This window comes from Chondrus crispus, genomic scaffold (assembly GCF_000350225.1).
Source record: "Chondrus crispus Stackhouse genomic scaffold, scaffold_202, whole genome shotgun sequence".
NCBI classification, from domain to species: Eukaryota; Rhodophyta; class Florideophyceae; order Gigartinales; family Gigartinaceae; genus Chondrus; species Chondrus crispus.
In genome coordinates, this window is record NW_005179084.1 from 34,028 (window position 1) to 51,477 (window position 17,450).

Sequence of the window (17,450 nt, forward strand, 5' to 3'; positions counted from 1 at the left end):
AGGCCGAGCTACACGAACCGACGGGGCTAATTTACGTTGGTGGCCGAGTCCGGGCGGTGCTGACTCAGCACTGCTGACCGTTCCTAACGGAGGCTGAGGGCCGTTCCTAACGGAGAGTACGGTCATACGGTGCGTAAACTTTACAATACAATGAATAGATCCCCCGCCGTTCAGCGGTTTTTAGATTGGTTCAATATCACACCTGTAATCCACATAGCGCCTCTCTAGACCAGAATTTTGAGCCGGCTCCACGTGTAGAGGGGTGTCTAATAACATTACGTAAGGATACCTGTTTTGATATCGTCATGAACCGCTACAGAGCCTCTCCCTTGCTAATGGTTAGGAAGTGGTTGTCGATTACACCTTCTCAAGGCGGAATAGTTTCTCTCAAATGATTACCGCCTCGAAAACGGCGTCAACGTCGTAAACTGAGATTGTACACCGATGCAAGCCAACGCACGTTTTACTCAGGCCGCGAGTTGAGGCGACTCCCGCCTTTACAAACACAAAATCAGTCCGCCTATCTTACGGCTACTACTCAACGCGACGCGTCTCTTCCAGCCCTGAGAATTTCATCAACGAGTAGCAGCTGCGTACTAATAACACCAGCGAGTGCGACCATCTGTCGCTTCACTATATAATTATCATAGATACCGCTGGCCTTAGGATCAAGCGGCTCACCCGTGGCGAGGTCCAGTCCAACCACGTCTCCCTTTGCGCACCCCTCTTCCAATTTGATGATCGAGTCCAGCGCGTCGTGACCGCTCGTCTCCGCGAGCGTCTTGGGCACCACTTGCAGGGCCTCAGCGAACGCCACAACGCCCAGCTTGGTCTTCCCGGTCACAGATGACTCAGCATACTGCCTAAGGTGCCGGTACGCTGCAATCTCAAACCCGCCAGCACCTGGCAGCACGCAGCCGTCCTCGATTGTGTTTTTGACCGCCCGCAGTCCATCTCTCACGGCGTCCTTCATCTGCGTGATTGTATGCTTGTTCGGCCCTCGCAGGAGAACCGTGCAACTGAACGGATCCTTGACGTTCTCCACAAACGTATACTTCTCGTCCTCATGCACCTCCTCATAGACGATACCAGCAAAGCCGAGCACGTCCGGTGTCAATCCCTCTTCCGAGTTGACGGGGAGTCCACCGCAAGCGAGAGTGACACGCTCCATGTTCCTGCGCTTCGCCCGTCGCAGTGCCATGATGCCCTCCTTGGCCAGCAGGTCCAGCGATTGCGGGTCGATGCCCTTCTGGTTGATGATGACAAAGTTCTTATCCGTGCCATCACATACTTGCTTCTTTAAAGCAATCAGCTTTCGCACTCGACCGTCCACTACCGCGCGCTCCGCATCCACCATTTTCTCACGTTGATCCGCTGACGAGTAGTAAAAGCCTGAGGTGACCTCGGACTTCTCGTGCTCCATACTGATGTTGCAGGTGAGAATGTACGCATTCTTGACGCGTTTCGGCATGTCAGGATGTCGACATCCATGATCCAGTGTGATCCCTTTCACAAGCCTAGACGGACCAGATGACAAACTCATCAACGACATAATTTCGACCATGTGAAGATCAATGGGCTGGCTCGGACGCGCAATGCACAGCACGGCATCAGTGAGCATCTCGGCCATGTTGAGCGCCACTTTCTCAGACAGCTTGGTCAATAATGAGCAGCGAGCAACGGAAACCAACACCTCACGGTCATTCTTGGTAGCGATCTTCTGGTCTTCCATCCATCTGAGGATTTCTGTTTTCGCAAGATCAAAGCCGTCGACGATGACGCGGGGATGCAGCCCCTCAATCAGAAGCTGCTCCGCTTTCTTGAGCAGCTCGCCGATAAGCAAAACGGTGGAGGTAGTGCCATCGCCGCAAATCTCGTCCTGGGCGGTGGCGGCACGCGCGATCATCGCGCTGGTGGGGTTTTGGATCTGCATCTCGTCGAGAAGGACCTTGCCGTCCTTGGTGATCTTGATGTCACCAGCGCCGCTGACGAGCATTTTGATGGTGCCGTTCGGGCCCAAGTTAGAACGCAGGACGCTTTGTAGCCCCTTCGCTGCGGAGATGGTGGTGTGCAGCGCGAGTCCGCGGCGGGAGACCTCGGCGCCAGGATTGAGGAGACGAACAGCCATGAGGATTTAGCTGGAAAACGTCCGAATTGTGGGGGACAGGGGGGGCAGCAGGACGAGAGGTTGACGAATTCGTTCCGTGCTCTTCTTGAGACGGTCGAGTTGCGGGAGTTGCGAAAAAGCTAGGCTTAGATCGGAAGCGTAGTGCAGTCTCCACGGTCTTCGCAGCGTACCGTCACCTTACCCGCCACTGCCGCTGCCGTGTTTGATCCGCTTTGATTCGATCGCAAAAATGTAATCAGCATTTGATTTTACTATTTCATGATTTTTGTAATGTGCCGTGAAGCGCGGGCGACTGAATTGGCGGCAAAGACCAACTGCAATGCTATACACGTGGTTGTATGCTTACAGACAGGGCGGCCTCTCACAACACCAATAGGATTTCAGTTGGGCACCCTCGGTACTGTACATGGCGCGCTTCTTCACGGTGTCTCCAACATCTCACGTGGACACGTGGTGATGCTCTGTTGTTCAGCGTGTACACGTGTGATTGTACAAAGCACCCTCCCGTCGATTCTGAGCATGTTTCATTTTTGGTGTTGACACGTGTGGGATTTGTACCCCCTGGCACACTTTTCAGCATATTCTGAACATGTTTCGTTTTTCCCGAGTTGACATTGTATCCGTGAGCTTTTATCGGTGATAGCAACTGATCAAGATGCCATGGAGGCAGGCAACTATAGAAGATCCTCTTATGTAGGCGTTCGAAGAGGGACACATACGAACGACTGCACAGAGATGGCGATGCATTCAGAGGATGACGGTGCAAATGCTTGTGCGGAACCGTTGCCATCAAGCAAGTCGATTTATAGTGTGTTAATGGGGATTCAAAACTGCGGCGCATGATTCCAATGCTGTTCAAATAATCCTACACCTTCGGAAAGCGAGAAAGGCACTTCTTGAAGCTAAGAGAAAGTCTTGTACTGCGACCAGCACTCGGCAGATTCTGATCTACGTAAGGCTGTAGAAGTAAGGCTATAGAAGAACGCACGACGAAGACAAACCGGAGCAAGAGCTCTCTCGATACAAGGCGCCTTTTCGCATTTGGAAAGGATGTGCCTTGCTCCGCATACCTGCCTTTAAACTAAAAATACAAAACCGTATTGCGACAGAAGTGGCACTGCCGGATTCTTATTGTGATGTCTAATCACAAGAAAGAGCATGTAGTGCACGCATATCTTAGTCTGTCGTAACTGCTTACAATACTCTACAAGATGGGGTCACGTAATATGCGTTCATGATAACGCAAGGGTAGAACAGCAACTTTTGTACTGCACTTTGGCAAGGGGATCTGATGTCAATCCAATGGGAGAGAATAGAACCTCGTACAAAAATTCGGTCCCCCCTCAGAGTCCATATTCTTTCAGGAGCGTTTTGAACCGTATCCAGTGCCCTCTGGAGGTACATGCACTAGTTATTCCTGACTCTTGAATACCAGAACTGTGGGAAAACATCTTGGAGCTGCCGGACAAGCCCTAGTCACAATCACGGCATGACTCATTTTCCAGTCGAACTGCAAGAGAGCCTCCACGCTACCTTCCCTAAAACATTGCTTCTGCAAGAAGTGCGAACCGAACATCTTGAGGCAACAAAAGTGTCGACACTTGTGATCGAGATCATTCTACACTCTACGCCTCTTCCTGACGTTCTTCTCCAAACAGCTCTGACTGTAACCAACTCGCGTTTCCGCCAGCTCTTCAATTTTGCGCACCCTGTTGTTGCAGCACCTCGCTCTGTAATCGCAAGCAATCCATCAAGCAATGACTGCCAAATGCGTCGCCAAAACGCGGCATTGCTGGGCACTAGCTAGCGTGCTGCCAAGAATCACACACTATGCCAGCACTGCGTCCAAAATATATCTGGAATACAACATATAAGCTTTACAGTCATTAGGAGGGCGTAGAAAACCTCCGCCACCTCGCTGGCAAATTTCCACTCTGACTCCTCTCTCCTTCCCAGACCCTCCCATTCTGGTGGACCTTTCCCATAAGTCAGAACCGTTCTTTATCGCTCTCAGCGTCCTCAACAACCGCCACAAAGCAATGAAAGCATCACTTGTACCGGGTCTAGTCCAACCAGCTCCCCTCAATTAACATATAAACCCTCCTTCATCGCCACCGCCCCCCGTCACACCACACTCCCAACATCTACCATGTCTCCATTCCTCGCCCGGCCCACGCGCTCTGCCGCCCTCCAGTCCCTCCCGAACACCCCCACCTCTCCCGCAGATCATTCGGAATTGTCCATCCCTGTCGTCGACATGTCCGTCTTCGATGAACGCTCTCTCGAAGCGGAGGCCGCGCGCGGCACCGCACTCGCCATGAGCGCCCTAGACACGACACTGGAAAGCAAGGACATCGCTGTGCGCACTGCGGAAACACTACAAAACCAGAATAGGCAACTGCAGGGAATCCGTGACACTGTCGAAGAGACTGGGTCGGCGCTTGATGCCATCCACCGCACAGTGGACAAGCTCACAAAAGGCAAGATTAGACGCGTCGCAGAGGCGCCCGTGATCAGGCTTGCTGGAGATGCGAAGAGCAGGAGGCAGAGAAAGAGAGTGGGAAATAAAGAAACTGGGAAGGGAGTTGCGAAGGAGGGGTGGAAATCCGGGAACATCGAACGGGTAGGGCACCGCTTGGGGCAGCGTTTAGGCCAGGAGCGAGTGGTGGGGGAGAGCGTGAAACCAAATGTGGAGCCGGATGAGTATACGGAATTTACTAATACTAGGGTGAGGGAGCAGTTGAAGCGGCAGGACCGCGTTTTGGATGAGACTAGCGTTCAGCTTCACGAGTTAAAGAGTCTTGCTCTAGGGATTGAGGATGAAATTCGAACGGAGGCCGAGATTATCGATGGAATTGATGCTCCGACAGTTACAAACAGGATTCGGGCAAACCATAGGAAGCTTCTCCGTGGTTTGAAATTGTAGCTCTTGTGCTTGCGAGAGGTGTTTCAACATTGTACATTTATACTTATTGCAAGCCGTTGACGCAGCTCGACGTGCACGTGTAAAACCATCATAAACCAGTATTTCTTGTTGGGACCTCGCCAAAGCAGTGCCATCGACGCATAAACACGCGGCGATAGTTACCGTGAAAAGGGAGTGCTCTGTGAAATCTCCGTACTCAGGTCTATCACCAGGTTAAAGTGCGCAAACGAGTACAGCATCGAAGAGAAGGACCCCAGCCACGGCTGCGCTTGAAATTCCGACCGGGATATAGAATCCTTTCGTAGCGTTAATAATTGTGCCGTAGCATCCCGCCGACGTACTTGGCAGCGTATCTTCACAAATTGGGCATTGTGGTGCTTGTTCTTCTGAACAATCGCGAATATCGCTACTATTAAAAGTTCCGCAGCCGAGGCAAAAGTTGTCGCTAAATCCAAAGCATTCAAAATCTGCTTGAAGCCGGCATGCATCTTCCTTCTTCACGTCCACCGTATTGTACCAAGCCTTTTCCAATGAATCTCTCATACCGAGCGGCGACTGGCCTTTGGACAAGAGAATTACAACGGATGCCGTAAAGATTAGGGCAGCAATGATGACAAGTAATACCACCGTGTAGATGGATACCGCAAAAATGCGAGCGATGGTGCTCTTACCAGTCAGTCTGGCAACAAAGATTCCGAGAAGAGACGCAACGACTAGCAACGCTCCAGCGACAATTGCGACATACGCGACAGAAAGAAACCTGTTTATTGACGAGCCTTCAACACGCTGATGCCGTCAGGCCAGAGGTTAGTTGAACTCGCCTTTGCAGAAATTATATGAAAAAAGGATCATTTGCCACACATACCTTCGACGTACTGAAGCTTGATGTTCTGAAAAGGATCTCGTATCTTGAGCAAAACGCCTAATCCAACAAGAAGCAGTCCTCCAAGCTGTAGAACCGAAGAGGTTTTAGCCGTCAGAAAAGAAAGGATCGCAATGGCTGTTTTGTGTCTAGGATTCGTTCCAACTTACCATTGATAAGCCCGCAACGAATGCGTGTACCCACAACCCTGTCGGTCTCGACATCTCTACTAACACATGGGAGGCCGTGTTCGTCCGACTGGTGCACAATGTATGTCTTCGCTTTTCGCCCCGCTAGAAGGCAAGGATTTATTCGCTGAACGTAGGTAGCAGAGGAGATGCTGAACGAAACCAGATGTCCTCATTTCATAGATGTAATCGAATGACACGATTTTGGTCCTAAATGATATGAGTATTACGGTATTTCGAATCTCGCATCCCCTTCACATTTGCATGTACGGTATGTTTGTCAGCAGAACATTCGATGCATTTACCGACATTGGTCAAACTTTTTAACGGCCCGATGCATGCAGTGTATAATTTCGTACTTTTCAACACGGTATACGCGCTGTTGATCCTCTGTACTGATTCTCAACAACCCATTCTTGATCCCCAGAAATTCTTGATATTGTACAGTATGTCGCATCCGCATGCGGCCTATGATGTCTGCAGGAGAAGTAGACGGAAATTAGACGCGTTGATGACAAGAACAAACCGGCAACTGCTCGCAGGCGCAACGTACTCGTTCATGAAGTCAAAAAAGTCGCTTTATCATCGGAACAGACAGGCTGCTGGAACGAGGGGCCTGGACTAAACTTTGCGTACCAATAGAATTCCTTCCCGCACAGTGAGCATAACCTGCTCGACTCTCTCATCGTTTCGCACAAATTGAGCGAAATCATGAAGGCTCTGCCGGACAGGGTCATCTTGACTATACACAAGAGAACATAAAGCATTGTCTGCCATCAATATACCGTCTTCCTTCAGCAGCTTCAAACCATCTTCATAGTAATTCCGATAATTGACCTTATCCGCGTCCAAAAACACAATGTCAAACTTGTCCCCTCTCTTCACCATATCCGCAACCTCCTTCCTGGCATCTGTTTCCACCAGCTGAATTCGATCACCATGCTCAGCCTTCGCAAAAACTTTTCTCGCAACTTCCGCAGCCCTCCCGTCCGCTTCAATAGTGATCACTTGGCCGCCTTCGACAACCCCTTGCGCAAACGCAAGCGCTGAGTACCCAGTGAATGTACCAATATCCAGAACACGTTTCGCGGCCTTGATCTGGGCAAGCATCTTGAGAAACTGACCTTCAACCGCTCCGACCATGCAAGGGGCGAAGAGCCCAGCGCGCTCCGTCTCTTGGGCGATAATGCCAAAGTCCTTGGGTGGAAGACGGGTCATATCGCAAGCGTACTCCTCAGCCCCAGGCTGAAAGAGAGTCGGGTGCGGAAACGGTGGCGGCGATGGCATGTCCTCGCGCGCCTTCGTGATAGAGGTCACGCCAATGTTGGACGAAGTTTTCGCTTGGTTTCGCGCAGACTGCTTTTCGGCAATCCACGCATTGTAAGTGTCGATGTTTGAAGTGTCCGGGCCGGATGCAGAAGCTGTCCATCGTGTTGGACGAGCAAAACTGCGAGCTTTTGTGTACCAGGGAGATATTGCACGGAGATTGCTCGCACCTAGGCCTCTCAAAGAGATGGGTGCAATGAAAGCAGGTTTGAGAGACATTGTGGTGCAACTAGAGTCAGAGGGTGAGTATTTAAGACGAGGCAGAAACGGCAGCTCAGACATACAAAGAGGGTCTCGTTTCTGGGATCACCTGATTGCGCTTTTTGAGCCAGAAAAGAAGGGGAAACAACTGGCGGAAGGAACGTCAGAACGAGTTAGTCACGTGTTTGGCTTGCTAAGCAGAAGCAGTGTGCGGGGGTCAGGGTCCATCTCCACCGCATGCTCCCATAGCTCTGTATTACGGAATTGAGCTCATCCGTACATGAAGGGCAGGGGCTTTGGAGCATTATTCGTCGAAAACTCGATTTACGCACAACCAACCAATGCGGCTTTATTAAAGATACAGTCAACCGTTTAATTCCACTTGTTCAAACTGCAGTCTCAAATTAAGATGATTTACCAATGTGACTGGTGCCATGCTCTAAACCCCCCGAGCATCTACGCTACTACAGACACTCATAGACCAATTCATTGCTCCAGCCCAAGCTTTGCTCGCCTCGCTGCGTCGCAGCTTTCTTCTTATCCCCAGAATGGAGGGAACGAAGTTTGAAGAAGAACTGAAGAAAAATGCGGCGCGTCTTGCCAGGCGTGGACGGGGAATCCTCGCAGCAGACGAGAGCGTCGGTACGATCGGAAAGCGGCTGATTGGGCTCGGACTTGAGAACATCGAGGAGAACCGTCGCGCATTTCGAGAGATTTTGATATGCGCACCCGGTAACGAGGATGCCTTTTCAGGTGTCATTCTCTTCCATGAGACTGTTTACCAAAGCGACAGCAGTGGCAGGAGATTTATGGATATCCTCGCTGAGAAAGGTATCCTCCCGGGTGTCAAGGTTGATACAGGGCTCAAGCCAGTTAACGATTCACCAGGTGAGACCTTCACATCCGGTCTTGATGGGCTTGATGAAAGATGCAGAGAGTATTACAAACAAGGTGCACGATTTGCAAAATGGCGTTCTGCTTTGAGAATCGACATGGGCAAGCGTCTTCCCACCGACGCTGTCATCAATGAAAACGCCGAGACACTTGCAAGATATGCTCGAGTGGCACAGGGCGAAGGCCTCGTGCCTATTGTGGAGCCAGAAATTTTGATCGATGGCGCACACTCGCAGCAGGTCTCTGCTGACGTCGCGAGAAGAGTGATTGCGAAATGCTACGAAGCACTCAGAAAAGAGAGTGTCATGTTGGAAGGGACGTTGCTAAAACCCATGATGATCATGCCGGGCGTCTCCAGCCCTGAGCGGGAACCCATATCGCCGCTGCAAGTGGCAAACTTCACATGGCAGGTCATGTCTGAGGTCGTCCCTAAGGAAGTGGCGGGAATAATGTTCCTATCTGGTGGTATGAACGAGCTCCAGGCGACTGAGAATTTGAACGCGCTTAACAAGCTGAGTGATTCAAAGGGGGGAGCTCCATGGTCCTTGTCGTTTTCGTATGGCCGAGCTTTGCAAACTTCGCCTTTAAATGTATGGGCAGGGAAGAAAGAAAATGTAAGAGAAGCCAAGAAAGTTGCGGCGGGGCTCGCACTAGCTAACGCCAGGGCACAGATGGGCAAGTTTGAGGGCCAGCATCCCTCTCAAATGACTGGGACAACTTTGTACGAAGGCTTTCGAGGCTGGAGAAGCGGAGAAGATCCGAAGGGTGTTTGACCCTTTGAACAGAATTTTCCCAAATCCATCGCATTTATCCTGCGTTTGCGGGTTTTGGCGCCATCTGCAACCTGCAAGTGCCGTGCTCCCGCCGGCTGACCTCCTGTAAATATTCTATACGTATGGAACGACATGGAGTCCCCTGTTTAAACCCTCATCTTTGGATCCAAACCGACTTTCAAAGTAGTAGATATCAGCAACGGCTCGCCCAAACTCGCTCTCGTAGATGGTTCCAAAAGGCGCACGATCCGGCCCGTCAAGCAGGACTAGGCAATTCCCTCCAAAAGTCAATAAAACGGTTCTACAGTCCATATCCTTTTCGTTCTCTATCGCTAAAGTCGACATCTGCTGGCAGTAGCCGAGGTTGAATGGAAACTCGTGCTCATCGAAGCTAGGATACTCCCTTGCGTGAAATAGTAACCCCAATATGCCGCGTGATGAATCAAAATACATGTGTGCATGGTGTAGATCATAGCGAGATAGCTGGGAATCAGCCATGATGGCTGCCGTTTGAAACAACGACACAAAGTACATGGCGAGCTCGTGGCTCCGAAATCGTCGGGCCTTACAATCGTCTGCAGGAAACAACTGGCAAGCTCCGACCCTGTGAACTATGTGCGAGTACGGCTCCAGCAAACTCGCAAATGGGTTTGCGCATCCTGCTTGCAACTCACGCGCCAATTGTATGAGCTGACGGCACACTTCACCCGCCATATATGGGCTTGCACGCACATCGGCGATATATACCCGCGGGCGCAGTGAGCGAATTGAATGCCGTACATCCCTATGTACGTATCTCGCGAGCGCCAACTCCCTCGTTACTCTAGCCCACGTTCAGGAGTAATCAGATTTGTCTAGATGTGGTGTATTCTTCTTCAGTTGATGCAACAACTGCGCCCCGTTGCAAATGACGGGGAAAAAGTGGATGCTCCCCCTTCCATTATAGCTCTCACTCTCTTTAAAGTAAGTCAAAATCGGAAGGGGCTTCCACCAAAGCTCCCAATTGGTAATCTGGTCATACTTCCAGCCTCTAATAATCTGGAGCCCATCGCTTTTGTTCGCGGCGACGCTGACGCGCGTGGGCCCGAAGACGAAGCGGACGCGAACAGACTGGACGGCAAGTAGGATACCGATGAGGAGGGTAGGGAAGCCGAGCACGATCCACAGGTCGCCCTGGTAGAAGGAGAAGCCGCCGACGAAGAGGAAGGCGCCCGCCAGGTTGAAGGACGGCGCGATCACGACGGAACCGGAGTCGGGTTCGAGGGCCTCCAGTTCTGGCACCATGGTGCTGTCAGGGGGTATGCTGCCTACCATGCGCGGTAGGTGCGCGGCGCGCAAGGGGGAGGCGCGGGGCGGGCGGTTGGCGGTGGAGACCTGCGTTGAATGGCGGTGGTGGGATGAGCGAAGTAGCGGGAGAGCGGACGGGATGAAGGCCGATGAACATGAATACATCTTGAGAAGAGGCGCGGTAGAACAAGGTGAGCTGCGGACGAATGGAAGAGCTGTGGGCGAAAGGGAAATGGTGAAGAGGAATCTGGGGGAACGTGCAAGACCTGGTGATCATCGGAGATTGTGGTTCGAGTCGAAAAGGTAGCACACGTGGAACACTTTGCAGTTCCTTCTACTGTAGTGTCTTTCCGCCCAAGCGTTATCACAACATAAAAATCTCCGAATTTTATTTCTTTTCAACTTTAATGCCCCCGGTTCTTTTTTCTTTGGTAGATGGACTGGATTTAAAAAGTTTCTGAAGTTAGAACCGAATAAGAAGCACTCAGCCCATGTTTCTATGCTACCGGTATAAAATTAGCTTAAAGAAAATTGCTTGCCGTAAGCCAACATTTTCGTTTGTACACCTTTATATGCATCAACAAGTTGTTTTTCGCTAGAATCGACAAGCACTTGCTTTACCTGTGTGATGGCCTTCTGGTTTCAAAAAATAGAAGTGAAATCGCGACTTGGGTTGCTTAGAAAAGAAAAAAAAAAACTTTTGTCCTCATATGAGGATAAACGGTCCATTAGACACTAGTGTAAGTAAATATATTTATATTGAACCAAGCGATGCAACGACGGAAATGCAATTTTGTAGGGCTGCGTATTCCTGCCACGCCTCCATCTCTGAAAGGGCAATGATCATTGGATGCGGTTCTACAGGTGTCCACGCGTCGTGCTATTCCACGTTTACAAGTATGCGCAACTCATGCTTCCTTCACAGCATTACTGACGTCAACAGCCAGGTTACTGACCCTCACGTCGGAGCAAAGACCCTTCAACAAAGCACGAGTCTCATGTTTTAGTTGTTTCGTAGAAAGGTCTGTCAGATCACCTTTCACTTTAGCAGAGCCCGTCAACTTCGACTGAGTGTGTAGGGTCTGGGTTGCGTACGGCATATGTACCATTTCTCATGGGTCACTGGCGCCAGCACGTGACCATGGCCAGCGCAATGTGCCTTGCTGGAGACGATGTACACCTATACGCGTATAGCACTTGTGACGACAAGATGAAAAGTTTGTCGCGAGAAGACAGGGCCCCGACCATTGTGCAGACGTGGCCACTCCTCGAGATATGTAGTTTTATTCATGCTGTTTGATTGCTTACCCAAGGTTCCCACCGAAGAGCAAACTGCTCGGCTAGGATTTGCGAAGTGGAACCTTGTGATCCCCTGCACCGGCTACACTGACCACCGAGGCATGAGGCATATATGCGTATTTTGCATGTTGCTGCTAAATTTACTCGCTAATAGATTTTACATTCGACTCTGAAACTCCGTCGCAGTAGGTTTCCTGCCACACTGCGCAAACACGCTGAATTCGAAACTTTTACTCCTTCTGTACCCTGAAAGACATGTGCCGCACTCGTTTCTCACGGTGAGAGGAGGAAAGATAGTGGAAGAAGACTGCCTCTAAGACGAGCATCGCCCTTCTCTAGGCGGATTGTCAGGACGTGGACAATCACCTTTGGACCTGAATGGCGTCAAACACGTCGCGGCCCAGGAAAAGCTTCGTCCACGGCGCATGGGGGCGTTTCAACCGCGAGAGATTCTGAGCCCGCCAACCAAAATCCGCCATTATCATGCGACAAACCCTCCTCGAAGCTATTGCAATCTAGTAGGCGGAGATGTGGCAAGATGCAAACCTGAGCACGGCGCACGGGAGAAGGCAGCTGCCCCGCATCCTCTGTCCCGATATTTGTGGCGATTCCACTGCGTGCTCACCGTGGCCCGGCTACATTTAAAATTTCGAACATTTTGACTGCTTTGCTCCCCCGCATGCATTGCTCATCTTGGCAATGCGCCTAACAATTCGGACACGGGGTCTTACATTTTGCCCATTCTACCTCTATAACTTTTCTCCTACGCCCCTCCTCACCCCCTTTTCCTATACTTCTCTCTCATCCCACCCCACCTCGCCTCTATACTCAAATCTCCACCATGAACCTGGTCAACATCGCCCTGCGTCTCCTCCGTCTCGCGGGCGAAGCCCTGTTCATCTTCGAGGTCAACCGCTTCCTCGGCCGTGCTGTGAAAGGCCCTATCCGCCACCGCACCCGCTCGCTCCCGCGCATTGAAGCTGACATGCTGCGCCAAATCAGCGCCCCTGTCCTCGTCCGCCCCGTCACCCTGCCCTCCGGCCTTGTCCTTCACACGCTCGTTGCTGGCGCCGCTGCCACCGACTCCTTCCGCCCCGGCTCAAACCCCCTCGTTCTTCTCCACGGCCACTCCATGGCTGGCGCCTTCTTCGCAGGCAACATCGATGCCCTCCTAGATATGGGCTACTCCTCCATCTTTGTCCCAGACCTTCCCGGCTGGGGCTGCTCCTCCCGCCCCACATTTCGGGGTCAACAGGTCGGCCATGCCGTCGAGTTTTTCCTTACCCCGCTCGTTACATGGCTCGACTCGCTTTCGCTTGCTCAATTCACTCTCTGTGGCCACTCTCTCGGCGCTTATTTGGCACATGAATATACATCCAGGCATCCCGCCCGAGTGCGTCGCCTGATCCTGGCCAGTCCGGCTGCCATCACCCGACACACTCCCGTCTCGCTCGCTGCGTGGTTCTCTTTCACGCCGCAGCGTTTCATGACACATGGCGGCTTGCTCGCCCATATTTTCTTCGCGATGCGCTACCCCACAGATCCGGCGTACAACGTCTTGGGGATGCGTGAGCTTACCTTGTTCGTCAACTCCGTTGCCCATCAGAGCGGCGACGCTGCTGCTGCTAAGATGCTCCGCTTCTGTCGTGTCGGACCCACCAGATGGCAGGCCGAATGCGTCAGGCCCTTGTTAGAGCGCGTCGCGAGGTTAGAGTGCCCAGTTGATCTTATCACAGGGGACAATGATGCTCTCGTTCATGTCGAGGCCGTCCGGACATTACACAAGGCACTTGTTGCTGTTGGGAATGAGGCTAGGCTTAATGTCATTTCCGGAGCCGATCACTCCCCGCATATCTGCGCACCTGATCGGTTTGCTAAAGCCATCATGCGGGGTATGGAGCCTGCGATTGCAGGCGCCAAAGCTGTTGCTTCGCCGAGTCGGCTGATCAAGGCTTAAGAATGGAGCAGGATTGCTTTCGCTGATAGCAGTGGTCAACTGAGGGGCATCGTACTACCGAGGTGCAACCACGAATTTTCGCAGGGACTGAGATTCTCTTCTGCAGGATTTATTCTGAAGATTTCGTTCCTGCCATCGTCCCAACTTGACCTTGGGCTTCGTCTTCCGGAAGGATGGAGGAAAGACTCTGTTTGTACATATTATTTACAAGTATTAACATTTTAGTCAAACTGGACCATAGACTCGAAGTGTACTAATATTGCATAAAGGCAAATGTGGCTGGGAAGTTCATGAGACTCCACAGAAACATGACACTTAAATGTCTCCATTGCGCAGGGCCTCCAGGAAGATGCCAGGCTCTACTACACGGTGGCTGGCGACGAAGATGACATCTACCATAGTGAAACTATGGCAGTCACGTACGCGATAAGACTATCGCGTACTGGTTTGCTACAGGGGTTTCACATCGATGCAGTTCCCATGAATTAAGCCCTGGTTCTAAGCAGAGGGTTCAGGATTCCTTTGTCCAGGTAGCTAGATCACATGTTAAGCGATGCCAATTTCGTCAGTGTTCGAACATATTCCGCTGCATTTCCTGTGTCCAATGCTTCTCCACGTAGACAATACGAGTCCATTCCTTCCGTCTGCCATACTTTTTCCAAAGCTGGTGTCAGCTGTATTTCTCCACCTGTCGTCCTATCCGCTTCAACATCCTTTCGTAGTTCTTTCATGACTGACGGTGTCAAGATGTAAGGCCCCAAGATAATGCTGCATTTGCCGTCCTGTCCCAATTCCTCCGCTTTAGCCATGCTTGGTTTCTCGATTATTTCTTGGATTGGAACTCTTGTGGAAAGGCCAAAGTCCGCTTCTGCCGTCCCTACTACACCATAGGACACCGCTTCTGACACAGGTACTTGAGTGACCCCAATCACGGACCGTGAAGGGTTTGACTCAAACTCACTGATCGCTTGCATTAAACATGACTTCTCTTGAAGTGAGGATTTCAGCGCTACGTCACCTAGTAAGAGAGCAAAGGGACAGTCCACTTCAACTGTGGCACATGCAACAGCATGGCCGAACCCGAGAGGTTTCTCCTGAACTGCGATTTCAACCATTGATGACAATTTGGTGATCTCTTTCGCATACTCGCGCATTGCAGGCTTCAGCGCATTGTCCAAGGCAGCTGAGATTGGAGCGAAAACTTCTTCCACTCGCTCTTTCTGTGCACCAGGTCCAGTGACTATGATAACTCTCAAGATTCCAGCCCTCGCACATTGCTCGACGAGATGCAAAAGGAGAGGCTTTGCGAAGCCGTCGTCATCAATGATTGGGAAGAGAGCCTTTGGACAGATACTTCGGGAGGCGGGGTACAGCCGAGTTCCAAAACCGGCGGCTGGGATGACTGCTGTATGAACTAGTGGTCTCAAGGGAATCTCTCGGAAGGTTTGAATCGCATTCGTCTCCTTTCGCTCTGCTCCAACATGTGCAATACTCACAATATAGGGCTCAGTCCTCAGTTTTTCTCGCAGCAGTCGCGTTAACATTGTGGCGCTTTCGTGATCTTTCGCGACAAACTGCACCGAACCGTCGCCTTGGCTGCCAACTGCATGCTTAGAGGAGTACACAGGAGAGTGCATGCGTTATTCGGAAAGATGACGTTAGATTCTGACTCACGCACTTGTGCGTCAAGTTGCAAGCACAACCTTTCGCTGGGAATCCATTTGAAGAAATGATATGGAGTGAAACATACCTCCCTTTCCACCGTAGGAATATCTTTGCAAATCCCTATCTTTCAAGATTTTGTGTAACGCTGGGGACCGCAATTCGTCAGGGCAGAACGGGATCCCGGCATCATCGAAGACTTTTTGTGCATACATGAAAAGCTGTCCCAGCCTCTCTAGTTTGGACTGTGTTATGGCCTCCTCCATTTCAGCGATTAGTTCTAAGTTTGTGGCCCCAAGCGCGTCTTGAAGAGTCTTGCAGTCTAGTGAATCTCCGTCTGGATAAGCACGGTGCAAACCCGTTAGAATCGCTTTTGTATCCTTCTGCATTCCCAAATCAGCCAGAACGATGTAAATTGGACGACCATCCGGCACCTCTAGCACACGGTGTTCGACGAAATCGCCATCAAACTTCATTCGTGCGATTCGTCCTGGACCTGCAGCCACGACCTGATCCATTCTTCCACAGGGGCTTCCAGTAAGTCGTTCCGCGGCGTATGCAACTTCCATTTCACCAGACGTGGTGAGATGCAGGCGGTACAGCACGTTAAAGGCACGTGCAGTTAGGACGCAAACTGCGGCCGAAGAGCTGAGCCCCTTCCCAGCCGGAAGAGTTTGCCCAGTAACATTGAGTGAAAGACCCGTGACTCCATATCGCTGGCGTATGATAAAACCAACGGCCGCAGACAGACGCCAGGGGTTTTTTGAGCGAGAAACGGTGAAAAGATCACATGGTGAGATTGAAAAAAAACCGGCCAAGGAGGAGGACACGTCAAGATCGGATTCGATGCGAGAAGCGGTGGCACGGAGACCTTGTTGAAGACCGACAACAAGTGCAGCTCCAGGTGCAATGGATGGAGACTGTAGTCGGTATGAGGCAGCCCAATCCGAGTGCTCGCCTGCCAAACAAAGGCGCCCTGGCACGAAAAGAGATATCGGGGTAGACATGGTTGCGCAGTTGGCTGAGTCGTCAAACCCCCCAGGGTAGTTATAGTTGTCGTCCACGCTCCGGTCGTGATGCGAGAATATGCATACGCTAATATGCCAGCTACGCACAGCAGGCGAAAAAGGGTGCGCAATGACTGGTTGAGAGTAAACGTAATGTACCGGCAATTGTGCCGAGTAAGGCGCACCCTTCTAAACGCCAAGAAGGCGCCTTGTATGGAGGGAGGACATGGTCAATTTATCCTCTTTCTGTGTTCTTTTTACAGTATTCTTGAGATCAGAACCTGCCGAGTACTGGTGTCTCTGAGGGCCATTCAGTACAGTATTGAAGTAGACTTTCCCTGAGCATTTGGAGTCGGTTCGGTTTTTGAAGGTACAGATTTCGTTTCAGGAACATGGCAATCAAAACATAATTTTAAAAATCGACGTGCTTGATGGCAACCATTCTATACAAGCGACAGCACTGGGAGAAAGTCCCGCTGCGTGGCTTTTATCGATTGAAGTTTAGATATAGAGTTACATTATGAATCGGGGTGGGTACCCACCGGGTATGTCCTAGCTTGGGGAGACGACGTTGTTCCCCTTCATAGATGTGCCCGAGACCGACGAAGTACAGCGACACGTGTGCACGTGAGTGCTTGGATGTCGGTAACACCACGATGTCACCCATGAAATAGGGCGCGTTGTACCAAGGGTTGCCTTGCTCAGTTGAGCCTTACTGCGTAACGCCCAACCCCCCAGTACAGTACAGTGAGTATCAGACATGTGTAGATGGAAACGGCGAGTTACATCGACTCATGACAGCAAGGGCAAGCGTGGTGTTGAGATGAGATCAGCTCATGTGAGCTGTGAACAGCAGTTCACTGTGTTTGAGGTCGTAATTTGACATCAATTCGCGTTGCTGTCACGGCCATTGACACTAAACACTAAAAAATAACTTTCC

General features: G+C 51.2%; 7 protein-coding genes; 2 read left to right on the forward strand and 5 right to left on the reverse strand.

The window, feature by feature from the left end:
• Positions 1–445: 445 nt before the first annotated feature.
• CHC_T00003824001 (hypothetical protein) lies at positions 446–2,128 on the reverse strand. XM_005715253.1 is given in 2 exon segments: positions 446–538; positions 539–2,128. The coding sequence occupies 1 exon segment, from the start codon at positions 2,126–2,128 to the stop codon at positions 539–541; it is 1,590 nt and encodes a 529-aa protein (XP_005715310.1). The 3' UTR covers positions 446–538.
• Positions 2,129–6,725: 4,597 nt separating this feature from the next.
• On the reverse strand, positions 6,726–7,712 carry CHC_T00003825001 (hypothetical protein). The gene has a single exon (XM_005715254.1). The coding sequence runs from the start codon at positions 7,710–7,712 to the stop codon at positions 6,726–6,728; it is 987 nt and encodes a 328-aa protein (XP_005715311.1).
• Positions 7,713–7,911: 199 nt separating this feature from the next.
• Positions 7,912–9,407, forward strand: CHC_T00003826001 (hypothetical protein). Its single transcript, XM_005715255.1, has 3 exons — positions 7,912–8,001; positions 8,102–9,246; positions 9,377–9,407. The coding sequence occupies exons 1-3, from the start codon at positions 7,912–7,914 to the stop codon at positions 9,405–9,407; spliced, it is 1,266 nt and encodes a 421-aa protein (XP_005715312.1).
• A 5-nt stretch (positions 9,408–9,412) lies between these two features.
• CHC_T00003827001 (hypothetical protein) lies at positions 9,413–9,832 on the reverse strand. The gene has a single exon (XM_005715256.1). It carries the CDS (start codon positions 9,830–9,832, stop codon positions 9,413–9,415), a length of 420 nt encoding a protein of 139 aa, XP_005715313.1.
• A 77-nt stretch (positions 9,833–9,909) lies between these two features.
• Positions 9,910–10,080, reverse strand: CHC_T00003828001 (hypothetical protein). The gene has a single exon (XM_005715257.1). It carries the CDS (start codon positions 10,078–10,080, stop codon positions 9,910–9,912), a length of 171 nt encoding a protein of 56 aa, XP_005715314.1.
• A 2,981-nt stretch (positions 10,081–13,061) lies between these two features.
• Positions 13,062–13,841, forward strand: CHC_T00003829001 (hypothetical protein). The gene has a single exon (XM_005715258.1). The coding sequence runs from the start codon at positions 13,062–13,064 to the stop codon at positions 13,839–13,841; it is 780 nt and encodes a 259-aa protein (XP_005715315.1).
• A 194-nt stretch (positions 13,842–14,035) lies between these two features.
• CHC_T00003830001 (hypothetical protein) lies at positions 14,036–16,510 on the reverse strand. XM_005715259.1 is given in 3 exon segments: positions 14,036–15,347; positions 15,348–15,451; positions 15,592–16,510. 2 exon segments carry the CDS (start codon positions 16,508–16,510, stop codon positions 15,348–15,350), a joined length of 1,023 nt encoding a protein of 340 aa, XP_005715316.1. The 3' UTR covers positions 14,036–15,347.
• Between the last annotated feature and the right edge of the window lie 940 nt (positions 16,511–17,450).

Bases quoted from the DNA above. Each gene is read 5' to 3' on its own strand.
- CHC_T00003824001 (XM_005715253.1), bottom strand. From the start codon at position 2,128: ATGGCTGTTCGTCTCCTCAATCCTGGCGCCGAGGTCTCCCGCCGCGGA.
- CHC_T00003825001 (XM_005715254.1), bottom strand. From the start codon at position 7,712: ATGTCTGAGCTGCCGTTTCTGCCTCGTCTTAAATACTCACCCTCTGAC.
- CHC_T00003826001 (XM_005715255.1), top strand. From the start codon at position 7,912: ATGAAGGGCAGGGGCTTTGGAGCATTATTCGTCGAAAACTCGATTTAC. The intron at 8,002-8,101 runs GTTTAATTCCAC...ACGCTACTACAG, and splicing joins TATTAAAGATACAGTCAACC to ACACTCATAGACCAATTCAT. The intron at 9,247-9,376 runs GTACGAAGGCTT...GCAACCTGCAAG, and splicing joins CAAATGACTGGGACAACTTT to TGCCGTGCTCCCGCCGGCTG.
- CHC_T00003827001 (XM_005715256.1), bottom strand. From the start codon at position 9,832: ATGTACTTTGTGTCGTTGTTTCAAACGGCAGCCATCATGGCTGATTCC.
- CHC_T00003828001 (XM_005715257.1), bottom strand. From the start codon at position 10,080: ATGTACGGCATTCAATTCGCTCACTGCGCCCGCGGGTATATATCGCCG.
- CHC_T00003829001 (XM_005715258.1), top strand. From the start codon at position 13,062: ATGGGCTACTCCTCCATCTTTGTCCCAGACCTTCCCGGCTGGGGCTGC.
- CHC_T00003830001 (XM_005715259.1), bottom strand. From the start codon at position 16,510: ATGTCTACCCCGATATCTCTTTTCGTGCCAGGGCGCCTTTGTTTGGCA. The intron at 15,452-15,591 runs GTATGTTTCACT...TACTCCTCTAAG, and splicing joins TTCCTACGGTGGAAAGGGAG to CATGCAGTTGGCAGCCAAGG.